Source organism: Schistocerca serialis, chromosome 8 (assembly GCF_023864345.2).
Source record: "Schistocerca serialis cubense isolate TAMUIC-IGC-003099 chromosome 8, iqSchSeri2.2, whole genome shotgun sequence".
In the NCBI taxonomy this organism is placed as follows: domain Eukaryota; kingdom Metazoa; phylum Arthropoda; class Insecta; order Orthoptera; family Acrididae; genus Schistocerca; species Schistocerca serialis.
Genome location: NC_064645.1, coordinates 30,727,835 through 30,741,862, shown reverse-complemented (window position 1 = coordinate 30,741,862; position 14,028 = coordinate 30,727,835). Strand labels below are relative to the sequence as shown.

The 14,028-nt window shown below is 40.3% G+C and overlaps 1 protein-coding gene across 1 annotated transcript in view; it reads right to left on the bottom strand.

Moving 5' to 3' along the window:
• Positions 1–2,905: 2,905 nt before the first annotated feature.
• Positions 2,906–14,028, bottom strand: part of LOC126416205 (trifunctional enzyme subunit beta, mitochondrial) — an 87,091-nt gene continuing 75,968 nt past the window's right edge. The window contains exons 9-12 of the mRNA XM_050083797.1: positions 7,461–7,548; positions 4,106–4,256; positions 3,933–4,021; positions 2,906–3,329 (exon numbers count right to left, since the gene is read on the bottom strand). Of these exons, the coding sequence (XP_049939754.1) occupies positions 3,279–3,329; positions 3,933–4,021; positions 4,106–4,256; positions 7,461–7,548 (379 nt within the window). The 3' untranslated portion in view covers positions 2,906–3,278. The remainder of the gene's footprint in view (positions 3,330–3,932; positions 4,022–4,105; positions 4,257–7,460; positions 7,549–14,028) is intronic.

Genomic DNA, 14,028 nt, shown 5'->3' with positions numbered 1-14,028 from the left:
AGTTAAGTCCCATAGTGCTCAGAGCCATTTGAACCGTTTTGTGTGTCTTTTACTGATGAAATCTGTGGCTGAAAGCTTTATGTAAATGTCCTAATTGTATCTGTCCGCAACTTAAAATGTCTTCTTTACGGTAAGTAGCAATCTGTCTCTTCTCTACATTGCTGAATAGACAATGTTGATTTACACGCTTACAAAAAGGCTGACAGTTTTCTTACTTGTACTTAAGAACTACGAAAGTATGAAGTATAATTCATGCACCGAACTAAAGTTATCAACAAAATGTGCCATTTTCTTAACAACCTGCTGTGCAAAAGCCTCAAGAAATGTGACTCTGTTGGTTAAAATTGTTACTGGAATGGTGTCAGCCTGGAGTAGAGTGACTGAGGATCACGTTTGCCCATATTCGCTTCCGAATATATAATTATGTAGCGGGTGTTAAAGCTTAGTTTTACAAACCTTGAAAAGGGTAAAAAAAGTGAAAAGAAGAAAGGGAGCAGAATATCATCCATACCGCAAATATTAAGACAGCCACATAAACATCACACGTCACTAATAAAAGAGCTTACGGACAGCACAAACTTCACTGAAACATGCGAGCCATCCTGACCCCAGCTTATGCGTTGCTTTAAAACTTGACTGTTACTCTGCGTTTGGTTTCCTGCGGTTATTGCAGTTATGCCGTGGTTCTTCCTCTTTCTGTGTGTGGCAGCAACAATGTGTATTGATTTTGCACCGTATACCATCTTTGGTCTGGTGTTTATAGTTCCGGCTTGGTGGTGTGCAGCCAGTCAGTCGGTTGGAGCAAATCAGCAAGCAAGTCTTCGCTCAGCACTGTCGGCCACGGCTGCTGGCGGTATCTACACAGTGTCAGAGCGTGTGGGGGCTGTTCCGAGTGCTACGAGGTTGTGGCTCACCGACCCAGGACACGAAAGTTGAGTGGTGATTTTATTACTGAAGCCACATCTGTTCATGTGGTCCCATTGGTAGGTGGTTCGCAGTCGGCGGTATTCCTGGGAGCAACAGCAAGTGTTCGAGTTGGTTAAGATTTAGCCACCGTGTGGTGGAATTAACTATATTTGTCAGTTTGAAATGCAAGTGCACCAGCGGAATTTCCTGCCTTGTGGCCAGTAGTGTTCTGGTTACCTGCCCTGGTCGCTAATAAATTCAAGCAGTGTCCTTTCCTCACCTGTTGTTGCTGTCCAACATGGTGGGTAGTTTTTGACAGCTTAATGTATTTTTGGTTGTGGGCGGCTATGTCTAACGTTTTGGCTTTGGAATTCTCACATACTGGTCGGTGGTTAGCAAGTCGTCTTGTTGGTGGGTCCCTGACTGTCTCTTGGTTGTGTTGCCCGCAGATCGAGTATAGTTGGGCCGACTTCTTGTCTCACCTAAACGGACGTTACGATTTCAAGGGCAGACTGAGCCCACTGAAACCTTCTGAGCACCGTTGCCTATACTGCCTTCTTATTAGCGTTTAATTGTGTATTTTTAATGGCTCGTAGCCGATGGTTGGAGTTTGTATGCTTGTAATTGTGTTTTTAAAAACAATAGCCTTCAGCCATTTTGAAAGTAAGTCTTTCTAAATTGGACACGTCTTACGTCTGACGATAAAGCTTGAGCCTTCTGCCTATTTAAAATTTATTGTAGTTGTACTGATCTAAAAATGATGGGCCTTCGGCCGCTTTAAAATTCTGGATTCTTACTTATCAACTTGGGCTTAAATACTATTTAAGTTTGAAAGATTTGGGCCTTCTGCCTTGGAAAATTGGTTTCTTAATGGTCATGAAGCTTGGGACTTCTGTCTATTGAAAGGTTATTGAAGTTACATTGTTTTAAATTTATCGGCCTTCAGCAGCTTTTAAAAACTTTATCTGACTAGTCAAGTCTTACATTGCTTGGCCTTAAATACTATTGTCGACAGTCAAGTTTAGAAGTTGCTGTACTGTTGTCATTTTTGGAGTGTAACTGACAGCCGCCGATTCTGGCCCCCTTCCACAATTCCTACTACTTGTCCTGTACTGCGCGTTAAGCATGGCATCTCAACATGTTTGGGTGTTAATAAGAAAAATATGTTTGCTGAAGACATGACTATACTCTCGTGACTGTAGAGCACTTTTTTGTTTGACATCAGAGACTGACATTTTAATGCTGTCATCAGATTTATAACATTTTTGTACCGAAAATGCCTACTTCTGTGACATTTCGAAAAATACCCAATTTAGTGTTATTTCACTTAAAACTGCTGACTTCCCATTACTGTTTTCACAAAAATTTCCTGTCCTTTTTTGTAACATTTTCAGACTTGGAGAAAGCTTTCGACAATGTTTACTGGAGTACATTCACTGAAATTCCGAAAGAAGCATGGACAAAGGCCATCTACACTATATATAGAAACTAGACTGCAGTTAACAGTGTAAGGAAATGAAAGGGAAGCAATAAAGGGCAGAGAGGTCTCTTTCTCTTGTTATTCAGTCTATACAGTGAGCACAGTGAAGGAAAACAAAGGAGAAATTTGGAAAGTAATTTAAATGCAGAGAGGAGAACTAAAGCAATTTTGTCAGTGACACTGATTCAGACAGACATCAAAGGACTTGGAAGAGCAGTTTAATGGGATGGATAGCATCTTGAAAAAAGACTAGGTTGAGCAGGAATTACAGTAAAACATAATGGAATGTGGTCAAACTAAATACGGCACTAGCGAGGGAAATAAGACTACGTAATAATGTACTAATAGAAGACGAGCTTTTGATTTGGACAGTAAAATAATTAACGATGGCCAGAAGAGAGATGGGATAGAAGGTGGACTGGCAATAATAAAAGAGAAATTTGTAAACAGAGAATCCATATTTAAGAGACTGGAAGTCTTATGTCAACTTATGGGGACAACAAGAAACATATGCATAAGTATAATTGAATAAAAAATTTAATACCTTTAGAAAAATATATAAATAGTCTAGAGAAAAAGTTGTTATGAAAAAGTAACTAATAAATACAAGTAATAACGTCGTCATGTGTTCAGTTCTCTGTTGTGTTTGTCATTGAAAATCAGGTTCCGTATCTCAAAATATACACATATGCACACATACCTAAATAACTTTACAGTGGTATTATACATCAGTTCCAAAAACATCATAAAAGCTTCTTGGCTATGTACACACTTCTCTAAATTTATAACCAAACATAGTTTAGTTTTCCCAAATCATCATTTGGGGGACGCAGCAAGGAAATGTACCTCAGGCAAAACTGTGGTAAATATCTTCCTTGGTTTCACAGTCTTATCACTTGAAAGATGGTGCATCTGGATGCCTTTCCACAATCATGCCGACACCCTGCGAACAGTGCGCAATATTTGTCATGTATTGCATGGAAATACAACAAATGGAAAGAAAAGGAAACTATATACAAGCGGTTAAAAATTCAAAGGCTGCTCCTGGACATAAATCTGTGTAAAATAAAATTAGAATGTCAGAGACTTATACTACCAAACAGCCAATCCTTATAGGCTGCTGGCCCTGTTGTCTCTATTTAATCTGGCACACTGCCTGGAGCCATTCCATGACAGGGTTGGTTAAGGTAGGATCTTGGGCCGAGGGATGAGGGGTGCGCGACGCGGATGCATCCCTTGAACTGATGAGATGCACAGAATGACTACACGCCGTCCTTCCAGACATCTGGGTAACCAGTTACAGACAGTGTGCGTATATTTATAACACTAGTATTTATAATAACTTAAATAATAAAAATAACATTCATAGGTAAATTTTTAAGTGCACATAGGCACTATTAAAGGTCTGACAATAGGAGTAGCTTTTAAGCAACAAGTCTCTTTTCAGCATTAGGTTATTTACACTTTCACACAAACAATTATAGCAAAACACAAAATGTTTATCTTCTTTCCCATGAAGCACACTTCAAGGAACAATAATAATTACCTGACCACCAGCTGCACAGGCTGTTATCAAGGCAAACTGACCATCTTCACGAATTAAGCGGTTTGCAGCATGAGAAGTCAACCGCACACCTAGAGCAAAATTGACCATTTTCAAGCATATAAGGACTTTGCATAACTGTACATGTCACTAGACTGTTCCATCAGAGGTTTTACCTGTTGCTGCAAATGGATGCCCAATGCTTAAGGAACCACCCCACAAATTGAAACGATCCATTGGAGGAGCACCAACTTTGCTTGAACGGCCCATGTAAGTTTGGGCAAACCAATCTGAATCCATTGCCTTCAAGTTGGCAAGAATCTGTCCCTGTTACACAATATGTTCGATTAGATTTCAATTATATTGTACGATGCACAGAGAGAGAGAGAGAGAGAGAGAGAGAGAGAGAGAGAGAGAGAGAGAGAGAGAGAGAGAGAAATGCATGTGATTACATCTCACATGATATGGTAATATAAGGAAAGTTGAAATGTTCAAATGAAAAGGTACGAAACATCATAACAACCAAACTAGTTGAAATCTGCATATTCTGCTATGGGATAACATAGGGAGACATCTAGGGACTCCAGTGCATTTAAAATTAGTTGTGACTTTTGACATTTGGCTTACCAGAGGGGACGTCACCCCGTTGCCTTTTTAACACCAGTGGCAAGCGAGCTTTCCCTACCATACCTCCAACAGTTCAGTTGGTAAAGTGTCCCTGTTGCCATGCCATGGATAAACAGTACCACACCGGTGCTGTGAATAAGATGTTTCTGTGTTCATCAGCTCTTTGTGAGGTGTTATATTTTTTTGTCATTTAAGTGAGCTGCAGCAGGCAGGTGTTCTGAATTAAAGTTTTTGTGTTAGCATTGTGTTATAACAACAGTGCACCAGATCTGAACATTATATTCACAATAAAAAGAGATAGTCTAAGAACAGATTCACCGGCTGCAAAGATATCGCGCATTGGAAGCTGAATCCCAGTCTGTGGCCAAGGTCGCGAATGAATGTGCTCTACGCGCAGTGATTTTGAACTCTAGTGCAGTGACAGCAGTCCAATTTTAGATGTTACAATAGTAGTGGACAGAACATCGAGAGATGGCAATTGTCGTTGAAAAATGTGTCTGCATTTGGAAGTACATGATCTATGAAGCATATGTTACAAGTCTGAAGACGCCAAATTGTTTAGTATTCGTTGGGCAACCATCAATAGTGAATGTTGTGAGTGAACTTGAGAAAATGGAGAAAATTGGTCATTGTTATCTGATACAATTTTTTTAAAAGGCTTCAGCGCAACCAATATTAAAGCTGAGCTAGATTCTACTTTGGGAGAGTCTGCTCCTTCATTGACAACAGTAAAATATTGAGTAGCCGAGTTTAAATGAGGCCATACATGCTGCAAAGACGAGCATCGCAGTTGTCGAGCAAGTGAGGTGACGACTCCAGAAATGGTGAAGAAAATCCACAAAGCGGTACTAGATGATCATCGACTGAATGTGTGCGAGCTAGCAGATATACACAAGGCATTTAAAAAGTGCAGTACATCGCATATTATCTGAAAATTTGGACGTGAGAAAACTGTCTGCAAGGTCTGTGCCGTGTTGGCTCACACTCTAGCAAAAACAGTGTCGTGAAGATGTTTCAATTGAGTGTGTAGCGAAGTTTCGCAGCACCAAAGCTGATTTTTTGTGCCACTTCATAACCATGGATGAAGTATGGGTCCACCACTTCACTCCCACGACAAAACATCAATCAGAACAATGGACACAACGGGACAAGCAAATCCAAAGAAGGCGAAGACCGTTTCATTTGCAGGCAAAGTCATTGTGTCAGTTTTTGGGGTGCGCATGGGATAATTTTCATCGACTACAATGAAAGAGGTAAAACTATCAACGGTGAGTATTATGCAAACTTATTGCAACATTCGGGCAAAGAAATCAAGCAAAAATGGCCACATTTGGCCAAAAAGAAAATTTTGTTTCTTCAGGACATGAAACCAACTCACAAGTCCATTATTGCAATGGCCAAAATTAATGAATTAAAGTTTCAATTGTTATCTCATGCACCCTATTTACCAGATTTAGCCTCCTTGGATTATTTTCTGTTCCCAAATTTGAAAAAAATGGCTCGGTGGTTGAATATTTTCAACAAATGAAGACATAATGTCAGAAGTTAGTGGCTATCTTGAGGAAATCTCATTATAAAAAAGGTATCAAATTTATTCAACATTGCTGAGAAAAGTGTATAGAGCTGAAAGGAGATTATGTTGCAAAATAAGTAAATTTTTACCAAAATCTGTGTTTTCTTTGTTGGGTCGGGTACTTATGGAACCACCCTCTCATACCCTTACCAGTGCAAGGTATACCCTACTTCAAATAAGCTGCTTTTCAGCCTCAAAGAAGCAGAACTGTTCAATGGCATTAGATCATCACTTTGAAATTGTCTATACAAGCTTGGCTTCCGGCAAAGTTTTCGTCTCTGACATTTAGCATAGAGATAAATGACAAGAGGCCTGGAGAAGTCAGTAGCTGCAAACAGTGGAAGACATTGTGCGATTGGGCGAGACATGGGTTAATGGATTTCGCACATTGACAAAGGTGTAGACTGATTGCACAGCACAAGACACTACAGAAACACCGATAGGAAAGGGTGGCAGGGTAAGTGTCATCCACATTGGCTCTGCTCATGGCTTCATTCCATTACTTTTTCATTTCAGCAAGCATGGCAACTACCATAAGCATATGAACGCCAAAGTTTTCACAGGCCACTAACGGTCGCAACCTAAGGTAGGCGCATCATTACTGCCACCTGCTGATGTGCTCAGTGCACGCTGGTAACTATGCTCCAGACTACTCGCCCTGTACAGAACTGTCTAAAGTCTCAGTTTAAGCACACTATAGGGGCATGTGTCGTCACCCCTCCCTAAATAAATTCCAAGCTGTATCCTCAGCAGGCAAGGTGATGCTTGCCATTTTTTCCCCCCCAAGTCGAAGGTCCAATACTCGTCGAATTCCTTGAGCGAGGAAAACCCATTAACAGTGACGTCTACTATGAGATACACTGTAGCTTACTGCATGTCCATCAAAAGCAAACAGCCTTGGCTGCTTACACAGGGAGTGATTTCACTCCACAATAACACACATCTCCAATGCCACACAAAGTGTAATGGCCAAGTTGAAATGGGAGCAGCCCAGACATATTGTCCTGCAATTTTCACATATTCAGTACACTAAAAAAACATGTCAAAGGAAAGCACATCAATTTTAATGAACTGAAGAATGCAATGGAGGACTGGCTTCTATCACAACTACATGAATTCTGGGGAACAGGACTCCTTCAGCTCATGAAACATTAGGTTAGTTATGCTCAAGCCTGTGAAGATTACTTTTGAATAAAGACTTCAATTATACCCAGAGTGCTGCTTTGTACCTTTTCTTTTGAACACCCATCACAGTAAGAAACACAGTCAGAAATATTTTTTGTATCACATCCCAGTCTTTTCCCTGGTAAAAACTGCTTAATGGTACTTACTGCAAAAGCCTCATGAACTTCCCAAACATCAATATCACTAGCCTGAAGTCCTGCTCGCTCCAAAACCTTTGGAACTGCGTATGAGGGACTGGAAAAACAAATTAATAAAATGTGACACATGCACTTTACTAATACAAAACACAACAAAAAGTTATTACTATTCTCCTGTTTTATTAATCATTGAGAATGAAGTATGCTGCTTAAATGAGGCAGTTCTCTTTCCCACAGTTATAAATTAACTTTTTGTCGTTATAGTTAAGTCTATTAAGACACCTTGGTAGTTTATTCTTCAGGGGAGGACAGTGGGTGCACAAACAGGGAACAGTTCCCTTCAGTCCAGGAACTTATTTGACCAGCTCTCCACATTGGTCTATCCTGCTGAAGTCTCTTCATATCTGTATAATTACAACTTACAACCACTTTAACCTGCTTAGAGTAGACCACACATGGACAACCAGAAGTGCTCCTAGTGCACAAAGTCCAAATTGCAGCATCCATGACGACGATGGCTTAATGAACCGGTATGAACCCCGTAACACCACACCAATTAACTTTACTTCAAAACACACGTTATTGAGAGTACATTAATTTTATATTGACTGAGAATTTCTTACGCAGTTTATTAGATTACAATTTGTTACACTTTTTTACTTTTTTCGATGTTTTTGAAGCGAAACCGCAGTCTGGTTTCTGTACAAGTGTTAGTCAGTCCTTTCCTTCTTCTATTTTATCCCAGGTACCTAAATAATTCAAGAGTATTCCAGTTAATGTCTTAAAACGTTTTTCTGAAGCCCAATATGAGGTCTGGTCAAAAAATTCTGGAACTTTGTCCACTAAATTCTTCTACCTTACCTTTTATTTATTGGGCATGTTTCCTTCAATATAATCTTCCCCACAATTGATGTACTGCTCCCAATGCCGTTCCCACTTCCGGAAGCAGTCTGTGAATTTTCTTTTATGCTCTCTATCATTGAAAATCTTCATCCCTTCAAAGGGGTTTTCAACTTTCGAAATATTAAAAAAGTACGCAGTCTGGAGAGTACAGAAAATAGAGGCATCACAGTTATTTCATTTTTTGTGCAATAGTTGCGCACCAACAGGAATGACTGTGCTGGTGAGTTATAGTGACAAGAGAGTTATGAATTGTATTTCCATATTTCAGGCTGTTTCCTTCTCACATTTTCTCACAGATGTCGCAACACATCCATATAGTACCATCGATTAACAATATGTTCCTGTGGCACGTGAATTCATGATTAACAAATCCTTCAAAGTCAAAGAAAACTATCAGCATAGGTTTGGCATCTGACCTGATCTGACAAGCTTCCTTTGAGAACCTTTCTTGACCCACTATGAAGACTGAACCTTGGTTCAACATCGTAACTGCAGACCCACATCTCACCACCAGTTATGATTCTCTTAAGGAACGTCTCGTTCTCATCCAAAAGCTCTTCACACATAGCGAAGCAAAGGTCTTTCTGGTCCTGACTCATGGGCCATGGGACGAACTTGGCAGCAACACAATGCATTCCAAGATGCTGTGTCAGAATTTCACGACGTGATCCAACTGAAAGGTTACATTCTTCTGCAATCTCTTTGACAGTCAGTCTTCGATTGCCATGCACAATTTCATTGATGTTCCTGACCTGAGCGTCACTGGTAGATGTCAAAGGGTGCCCTGAATGAGTGTCATGTGTCAAAGTTTCGAGAACATACCTTCACCAAAGAGTCAAGCAGTATATTGCTCCCTCCTACGTATATCTCGCGAAGAGACCATGAGGATAAAATCAGAGAGATTAGAGCCCACACAGAGGCATACCGACAATCCTCCTTTCCACGAACAATATGACAATGGAATAGAAGGGAGAACCGATAGAGGTACTCAAGGTACCCTCCGCCACACATCGTCAGGTGGCTTGCGGAGTATGGATGTAGATGTAGATCTTTAACTTCTGTCGAGCCATTTTTTATCCATGCGAACCTTTCGTAATGCTAAGTACAGCTTAAGTATTCATCACCATAGGCTTTCTGCATCATATGATGTGCGCCTGTAAAGGTTTCTAGAGTTTCGCATAATATTTAATGCAGACACATTGCTTCTCTAACCCTGCCATCCCAAAATTCGTAAATAGTGCAACCCAATGTTATACTCAATACACAACTGAACAATAACAGACATACAACAATAACAGACATACAACAATGAAAATTCTGGCAGCTACATATTAAACACAGGCATGGCAGGAACACCAACTGCCGTTCACTCCAACACACCTGGCCCAAAATTACGAATGTTCTGGAATTTTTTGAACAGACCTCGTATGATATAAATTTTGGTTTGGTTGTCTTGAAGCTATATGCCGAGATAAGTATTAAGGTCAACACTCACTTCACTTCAAGTGTTTCTCCAGAAAATAAAAGTCTTCCCCAGATAGGCTTCTACAAATCCATTACCTCTCCTCCCCTCCCTCCCACCAATTAATTCACATTTTCTGTGTTAGTTAAATTAAAGTTTGGGAAAAAAAACATACTTACAAAGCAGAACAATGAAAGAAAAACAAATTTATGTTAAAACAGAAGAAAAGAAATACACCTTTCCTAGATATGAAAAGACTCCCAAAGACAGTGAAGAAGATGGCTTTATGAAATAGGTTTTTTTTTTTTTTTTTTTTTTTTTTTTTTTAAGAAGGACCAACCTGAGAGGTTATCTACCCCTTCATCCTATAGTATCGAACCATTGATAATCCTCTGAGGAAGGATTCAATAGGCAAATCCTAGGAAGCCCATCTGTAAAAAAGTTAAGGACACAGATAAAAGGAGAGAGCCAGACTGGGCCACCGAGCAAGGACTGCCGGGGGTCCCTGGGCCAGAGCAGGCAAGGTAGATTAAAACTGTGTGCCAGACTGTGACCCAAACTCGAGACCTTTGCCTTTCATGGGCAAATGCTCCACGAAGTGATCTATCCAAACAACTCATGATCAGTCCTTACAGCTTTAAACTAACAAGTTTCTCCTGCAAGTTTCGCAGGAGAGCTTCTGTGAAGTTTGGGAGGTAAGAGACGAGGTACTGGCGGAATTAGAGCTGTGAGTACAAGTCATGAGTAGCTCAGCCCAAAGAGCATTTGCCCACGAAAGGCAAAGGTCGGAAGTTGGAGTCTTGGCCCCGCACCTGGTTTTAATTTGTCAGAAAGTTTCATATCACCGCACACTCGGCTGTAGAGTGAAAATTTCGGCAGCAAGGAATGCTCTTCGAATCCCCAGGCAGTCAATGAAGCCAAATTGTGCCACCTAAAAGACAAGCAGAAACCACCTTCACCAGTGAAATGTTAAAACAAGATTGTGGTGTCATTCACTAGCATCAGAGGTAACATGTCAGAAATTTTAATATTTTGCCATAAAACAGCTGTATTTGGGCAGTCTAGTAGAATTTGGGCCACTGTCAGGGAGGCACCACATCAACAGTACAGTGACCATGGGTCAACCAAGTGTGGCCAATGCACAACCGTCAAAGGACAGCTGATTCCCTGCAAGAAGGGAAGACTCTCACATGGTCATAGTCTCCATTATTGCCTTAGGGAGTCCAGGGCAGACCAGTCAGAGTTGCAGGCCTCCAACAACTGATGGCAGGCATAGAGTCCAACAAGATACAGTTCTGGGAACCCCATTTCCAAAATTTGCATCCTAGTAGCCAACTTTGCCAACCAGCCAGCATTTTCATTTCCTAAGATCTCAACATGTCCACACAGACGAATAGCCATCCAGCTTGATGGTGGCCAGAAAGAGGATTCTGGATAGTATTGACTAATGTATGAAGAGAGTAGCACAAGCCTATAGCCTGAAGGCTGCACAAGGATTCGATGCAGATTAGAGGCATCTTGCTGGAGCAAGAACAAGCACAATTAAGAGCTCATTTGATGGCTAACTGTTCAGCAGTGAACACACTGTATCCCACATCCCAACCTGGGAATGCATCAAGGAACACGTGACAAAAAACCATAAAGTCACATCCCAACCTGGGAATGCATCAAGGAACATGTGACAAAAAACCATAAAGTCACAGAGTCTTTTGGTTGAAAGGATGAATTGAGACAGGAGGAGGAGAAGGATTTAAACCCAGTGACTGCATAACAGTGAATGTCATCCGGACCCTTTCCACCACCGAAAGCTTTTCTAAATTGTGCAGATGGGAACTCTCCCTGCAATATATCCTACATTTCCGTAATCATCCTGGCCTCAACCTTTGTTAGTCGTCCTTCACCATCTAGCCACTTCTCTGTTCCCATTTCAGCAATCCACAGCCCTCTGTTACACCAACACACACAGTCTTTTTACTTTATTTCTGCTCCCCCTTCCCACCTTCCATCTAACCTCCCAACTGTACCTAGCTGCTCTCCCTCCTCCCTCTCTCCACCTTATCCATGCACGCTTCCACATTTTACCATCCCCCTCCTCGCCCCAGTTTCCTCCTTACCCCCACCCATTTAACTATCCTATCATGAACTTCACAGTCTGGTTTCAGCTGCCAGAGACTGTAGTTTTGTGTGTGTGTGTGTGTGTGTGTGTGTGTGTGTGTGTGTGTGTGTGTGTGTGTGTGGCATCTATTTTTGACAAAGGCCTTGCTGGCCAAGAGCTTGTTTGGCAAGTATTTTTGTTGTGCCTATCTGTTACTCAGCACCTATGCTATATGATGAGCAGCAGCTAATTTTTTGTAATAATTATTCATTAAACTGACAGTTTGGTAACACCCCATCAACAATGGCACACTTTCAAGTTATGTGCAATTTATTTACATGGATTTGGATCCTTTTCAGTAGAAAACAATATATCAAGTTTTCAAAACTACCTGATAACTTGATTACACTTGTTCCATGGATGTCAGTCACTTTGAAGATGGGTTGATTAAGCATAGAATTAAATTTTATGTGCTTGCGATACTGATACTCATTTTAATGTTCCCCGAATAGTGATCTCAAAACATGAACACTAAGTATATACCAGTATACAGTTTTATTGCAGCACTATGCAGGGTTACAGCTGTTGTATCTAAAGATTTACAAGTTTTTCACATTGAAATTCCAGATTTCCCTGAAGCAACATGAGAGCACTTGGTATTGTTTGTTCAACAACTGCAGCACCTGTGTTATTCTAAATTACAATGTAATGGTCCTATCTACATACATGCATGCATGCACACATGCAGACACATGGTTGACAACATATAGAAGTTTGGGTCAGGCTAAACCTCTTTGGAGTTATCTAACAATTCTTTTCACATCCCAAAAGAACAATCTCATAAGCTTTCCTTTTTTGCAGTTGCAGAACCAGCTGCTGTCCATCAACTGAATTGTTGCTTTGATTCTGCTGTGTAGAACACTGTTCACAATTTGTGAGAAGTTCACTTCTGATCTGCCATGAGCCGGTGCAGAACCCATAAGGTGCCAAGCTTTCTCTTATGTAATTCTTCACGCAAAAGGTAGAGCACATGTTCTTTTGAAACCATTACAACAGTTTGGCAATTTCACAACCTCTCAATATTGATCTTTCCAGATCCTATCATTCTACTATTTCAGGTGTGTTTGCATTTTTCATACAGTCTCCGCTTCTATAGCTTTATTTAAAGCTGACAGCAATTTCTTCGGAGTGGAAATTTAAGGAGAGCTACCATGCACATTTATGAACCTTAAATTAATTTCAGCTAGTCTCAAGCCATCTTAAAAATCATGTACCTGCCTTGTTCAGACAAGTGACTACACCAAATTACTGGATACAATGATTCAATTTTACAGAGAGACTTAAAAGTTTGGGGGAGGGGGCGGGCGGGGGGGAAGATGCACACGTACTGCCGCTACCTATCAGTGAGGCTAACTACTCCTCTGACCACCCTTTTAGTAAAAATTAACTGAAGACTAAATACTTCTTGCTAACCTGCAAGTCCAAATATGCATCAGTTTTTGTATCTTTCACAAAATAAACCACCTTATCTTGTGCAAATTAAATTCACTGCTATGTGACAGATTTTTACATTCAAACACTTGTCAATTCAATTTCCATTTCAATCATCAGTTTCCCTGATAAGTCATAACCATGATTACAGTGATGTTCTCTCTACAATGTGTCACATTTTGTTTAATTTGCTGTGCCAGTGTAAGGAAATGTGACACAGGTGACTATATTGGAATCAGACTAGTGTTGAAAATAGTGTACTTTCATGTAATATCACATCTAAGTCATCGGTTGTTTGTGTGGGGTCTGAATGGCCATTTTAAGATTATATGTGAACCTGAGCCTTGAGGAAAAAAGGGCAAGATCCAGTTTCAACAATAAACAAACACAGTAGCTAATATTAGTAAACTGCTAGCCTCAACTTTACCAATTTTGAAGAAGCATGGCAAAATTGCTAACTTTCATGGTGTTCACCAAAAGCAAGGATTTTGTATGACATTGCTCGATTCTAATTCCCATCATTTACACGAAATTTTCACATGCCTAGTGACGATAACCTGGCACAAAGAAATATCCAAAAAACGAAAATACAATTAAAATAGTTTTTTTTAAACAAAGGCAAAAAA